Raw genomic sequence first — 5,597 nt, 5'->3', positions numbered from 1 at the left:
GCCATGTCTGCGGTGATGTATAATGTGTGGCCATGTCTGCGAAAACAGTCACTGTTGTCAAAATAATTTGTATGTGCCTTCCAAAACTGTTTTTCATAATTTTCATCTGTTTTACAATGCGTTATATCACCGATTCTTCCTTAAATTTATAGAAATTCAGCTTGAAGTGGAAGAGAGTGAGCTCAGTAAAGTTTGTTTACATTTTGCTCCAACTTTGACTCCGCGTTTCTCCAATCAGAGGCTTCTGTCAACAATGTCCACAGTCGCAGAAAAGGCCACATATGGTCGAGAAGGAATATACTTGTAAGCACAAAAACAAAGCAAAACAAAATCCAACAACAACAAACTTGCTGCTGAACGTAGTGCGGAACAAATGACATAATTATGGTAGTGAGTTACGACTTATCTCTCAATCTGTCCGGAGGGTGTTGAAAAGCTAATGATAATGTGTGTGTTTCCAGGCAAGTCTATCGCCCAGGTATCGTTGCGGTGGTTGCTACAAAGATCGGTAGTGTCTGCTGTCATTGTTGGAGCCACTAAGATGCACCAACTTGATGACAACATGGGCGCTGCTAACGGATGGTCTCTCACGGCTGAAGAGGTTAGCAAAACTTTTTTTTAAATTTTTATCAAGTAGAACATTTGTAGAAATAGCTATCACATAAAGTAATACTTTACTCCTCGCGAATAAAAACGTAAAAGAAAAATGACTGCAATAGGTCAATCTTTGCCAACTGTGTGTGGTGGAGTGGATGAAGAAAACTGCTCGCCGATTAAAATTCATTTGATTATTTATCATAGATACACATTTTCAGCAAATCATTGCAGGGGTATCTATATAACTTAGCTTTGTAAGAACGAATGACGGGCGCAGTGGCCTAGCGGATAAGACATCGGCATCCTAATCGGAAGGTCGTGAGTTCAAATCCCAGCCGCGGCAGCGTATGCTGCCTGAATAGCGGGGTAAAAACGGTCATACACGTACAAACCCACTCGTGCAAAAACACGAGTGAACGTGGGAGTTTCAGACCACGAACGAAGAAGAAGAAGTAAGAGCGAATTGGCCAGATAGCTTCCCCGAATGGCCCCTCAGATAAGTACACCTTCAAGAACACGTTCTATTTCACGGTATTCTGTTAATTTTGTTGTCAGATGAAACAACTGGAAGAAGCCAGCAAACCCGACATTCCCTACCCCTACGAGATGATGTGGAGAATCAACGCTGCCAGGAAAAATCCATGGAACCCTACTGGTTACGTGTGATCAGTAGTGACGTCATTTGGAGCCACTGTCATTCATCGTTGGCCGCCATGTTGGAAGTTAATTTTGTTTTTTTCGTTATTGTTGTTGCTTTTTAGCTCCTCTGCAGGTTTTTGAAGGAATGTGTATTGCGTGCTCGTTGCTTTTGCGTTGCTTGTGTACTGCCCGCTTGTTTTTCTTCAACGTTTGAATAAAGTTTATGTTTTAAGCCTTTGTTTTGAAGGAAGAATTGCGTGTGAATTACTCGGTATTTCTACACATTTCTAATGATTTTTGGTACACCTGTGTTTGTTTTATGTTCTAAACAATACTTATGCATTGTAGGGCTGTTTGTGTTAACGTGTTGAATAAAATGTGTTAAACCCGTCTTAAGCTTACTTTTATGCTCAGAAAGAAGAACCGCTTGTTAAATAAGCGCTTCTGGGCATCCTGAACTCAGGTCAAAATGAGTTTGGCTCATTCTATCCCTGACAGGATGCCTTGGTTTTCCTTGTCTGGCGAGGAAATCGATTTTTACATATTTAGATCTTTTCGTAATGTGTTATGGATGTAAGCAGATTCGCGATCGTCGATAATGATTTTTTATGGTGTTGTGTAATTTTTAAATTACAAAGGAATTGATATGTAAGACAGTTTCAAGCGAGCTATTTTTCGCGGCTGTATTTACTGTGCAAACAACTCTAAATATGGCAAAAGTGTCACGTGATAATCAACCGTTTGGTTTCGGCGCTCGCTGGAGCAGACGATTTTTTGACAATGATGCAACCATATATTACGGTCTCCTTCCGGCAGCAGTCCCAACATTTCGACTTGTTTTGACCTTAGAACGATGTCTTTATCATAACTGTGAAGAACAGAACGGAGATCACTGTCGAAGTCGGCCAATCTGCAATCATTTTCGTCTCGCAAACACTGTTCGCGAACAACAAATGGGAGACAACTCTGTATTCTTGTTTTGATAGATTCGCGTAGGACTTTAGCGTCCGGTCAGAAGGACTAAAGCGATAGCCGTGGAGCGATGATGATCAGAATGCGCTTCTGGGGTGATAACGCGAGACAACACCTGTGATCTTGCCGCGAGGTGGCGCCAGTTACGAAAGAAAGAAGGGGTATAATCTCGCCAGAACCGACCATTGTCTGTTTACCGTATACAATGCACGACTTACACACGAACTGTTACCAAACCGATATGCTATTTGGGTCCAATGCAAGGTTTTTTTCCTTTCTCGTGTGATCTTGCCGCGAGGTGGCGCCAGTTACCAGCCGAAAGAAAGAGAGGGCAAAACCTCACCAGAACCGCCAATTGCGCGGTATTTTTTTTATTTTTAATTTTTTTTTTAGACATTTTGATAAAGAGGTTCAATACACCCTACCTTTGTTGTTTCGTTGTCTGGCAGAAAATCTGCATGTGCATTGCACAGTTGTTTTCTACAAGTTTTGAATAAAGTTTGTAACATCGATCTTTGTGTCAAGTTCAGAATGAAGAACTGGTTGCGGGTTGTATGGTAGTTTTCTACTCATTTTTATATTTAGTCAAGTTTTGACTAAATATTTTAACATCGAGGGGGAATCGAAACGAGGGTCGTGGTGTATGTGCGTGTGTGCGTGTGTGGGTGTGTGTGTGTGTGTGTGTGTGTGTGTAGAGCGATTCAGACTAAACTACTGGACCGATCTTTATGAAATTTTACATGAGAGTTCCTGGGTATGAAATCCCCGAACGTTTTTTTCATTTTTTTGATAAATGTCTTTGATGACGTCATATCCGGCTTTTCGTGAAAGTTGAGGCGGCACTGTCACGCCCTCATTTTTCAACCAAATTGGTTGATATTTTGGTCAAGTAATCTTCGACGAAGCCCGGACTTCGGTATTGCATTTCAGCTTGGTGGCTTAAAAATTAATTAATGACTTTGGTCATTAAAAATCTGAAAATTGTAAAAAATATTAAAAATTTATAAAACGATCCAAATGTACGTTTATCTTATTCTCCATCATTTGCTGATTCCAAAAACATATAAATATGTTATATTCGGATTAAAAACAAGCTCTGAAAATTAAATATATAAAAATTATTATCAAAATTAAATTGTCCAAATCAATTTAAAAACACTTTCATCTTCTTCCTTGTCGGTTCCTAATTCCAAAAACATATACAGTACTCCTCAGATAAGGTGACCCCCCTTGGGACCAAAAAAAATCGTGATCTTATCCGAGGGACACGTTAACCGATCCTCGGATAAGATCAATTTCAGTAGAAAAAATTGATCTTATCCGAGGAGATCAGAGTTTAGTTTGAGGCCAATTGAAACTCAATGACGTGATAATGGGCAGATCCGGAGAGAGACACACACTGACATACATACTGACACTGACACAGAGACCATCGGCTGCATTAGAGAGAGAGAGAGAGAGAGCGAGAGAGAGAGAGAGAGGGTCGAGAGAGAGAGAGAGAGAGAGAGAGAGAGAGAGAGAGGGGAGGTGAGGTAAGACAGACAGACATAGAAAGAGAGGAGAGACACAGACAAACTGATCATGACAGAGAGAGATAAAGAGAGGAGACGGAGAGAGAGACATAGAGTTAACAAGTCGCGTAAGGCGAAATTACTACATTTAGTCAAGCTGTGGAACTCACAGAATGAAACTGAACGCACTGCATTTGTTCACAATGTATGGAACGCCAAAAGGCCCACGTTCTCGAGATCGACCCTCGATACTGGCACACTCGATACTGACAGTATCGAGATGCGCAGACTCGATACTCCTTCATTTCATTGGTCTGATCTCGATACTGCGAGTATCGAGTATGGAAATGAACCAATCCGTGTTATCGAGGATTGTGGCTATGCCGCCCTAGTTCAGTATCGAGTGTCTACAAAACGATTGGTTAAATCAGTTCTGATCTCGAGGATGAACAGCACCCTGGTGCGCCAAAAGGCCCAGTAGTATCGAGAATGAGTATTGAGACTATAGTCTCGAGACTACCAGTATCGAGTATCGAGATGCGCAGACTCAAAACTCTTTCATTTCATTGGTCGGACCTCGAAATTACAGTGTCGATACTGCGCATCCCGATACTGGTTGCTATGCCAATCGACTCCTGAATTGGTCAGAGTTAAATCATTTGTCTCTTAACCATACAAAAACAAAATTTATGCTAATAACCACAAAACAGAAACGACAAAATCTATTATCGAGCATTCCACCTCTTTATATTAAAAATCAAGTATTGAAAAAAAGTGTCTCACCATAAAGTCCTTGGTGTAAAGATTGATAATAATTTATCATGGCATGATCACATTGATTACATCTGTAAGATTGCTTCCCAAATAATATATCAGTTATCAAAAATAAAACATTTCTTGAATCTCCACTCGCGAAAGATTTTTTTTTACAATCACATCTTGTCAAATATTGATTATGCATCCACTGTATGGCATTGTGCAAGTGCTAATGTTTTGAAACCTTTAGCCAGTCTTCACAGAAGAGCAGTTAAGCTTATTATGCTAAAAAAATCACACTCCTTCAGAATCTGATTATAAAAATGTGCAAGTATTACCATTTCAAAAAAGGTTAATGTATAATAAAGGTGTTATAATGCATAAAGTGATGTCAGGATATGCACCGGAGACATTACGTAATAATTTTATTTTGAACTATAACAGACTAAAAATCATAACACCGACTCCACGTATTGACCTTTTTGAAATCAAGCCTTCTATATTCAGGTGCGGTCCTATGGAACTCACTGCCTATTTTCCTTAAGCATAAAGCAAACACAGACAGCTTCTAAAAAACATTATATGTCGCACATAATGCAACTAAACATGTGCTGAATGGTTCATCAATTCATTTAAAATGTATGTGCATGTTAAACAAAATTATAATAATATGCAGATCTAAATTAAGATATCTTAAAAATTGACACTTTTTATCATTGGAAATTGTACTTAAAACGCAGCATGACAATTTTTTTTAATTTGTATCTATATATATATATATATATAATGTATTAAATTTGATGTGATAGTTATTTGATTATATTGTTTTCTGTTCTTGTTGACCCTATATTATGGCGAGGGCTGGATGTAAAAAAGCAATATTCTTGCTTATCTATTACCCTCGATAATAGAGATTTTGTCTTGTCTTGTCTTGTCTTGTCTTGTCTCTCTTTATGTACGGTCCAACCGGAGTGCAATGGGTGGTCTCTCTCTCTCTCTCTCTCTCTCTCTCTCTCTCTCTCTCTCTCTCTCTCTCTCTCTCTCTCTCTCTCTCTCTCTCTCTCTCTCTCTCCACCTGTGACATACTAATAACAATAACAGCACTTTATTGTCAATTAAAAT

The 5,597-nt window shown here is 39.2% G+C and overlaps 1 protein-coding gene across 1 annotated transcript in view; it reads left to right on the top strand.

The window, feature by feature from the left end:
* LOC138948961 (1-deoxyxylulose-5-phosphate synthase YajO-like) overlaps positions 1–2,720 on the top strand; it is a 16,029-nt gene extending 13,309 nt beyond the window's left edge. Inside the window, exons 7-8 of the mRNA XM_070320639.1 lie at positions 462–601; positions 1,153–2,720. Of these exons, the coding sequence (XP_070176740.1) occupies positions 462–601; positions 1,153–1,263 (251 nt within the window). The 3' untranslated portion in view covers positions 1,264–2,720. The remainder of the gene's footprint in view (positions 1–461; positions 602–1,152) is intronic.
* Positions 2,721–5,597: the final 2,877 nt, after the last annotated feature.

This window comes from Littorina saxatilis, linkage group LG15 (genome assembly GCF_037325665.1).
Source record: "Littorina saxatilis isolate snail1 linkage group LG15, US_GU_Lsax_2.0, whole genome shotgun sequence".
Classification (NCBI taxonomy): Eukaryota; Metazoa; Mollusca; class Gastropoda; order Littorinimorpha; family Littorinidae; genus Littorina; species Littorina saxatilis.
Note: the sequence above shows the minus strand (reverse complement) of the source record. Positions and strands in the feature narration are given on the sequence as shown.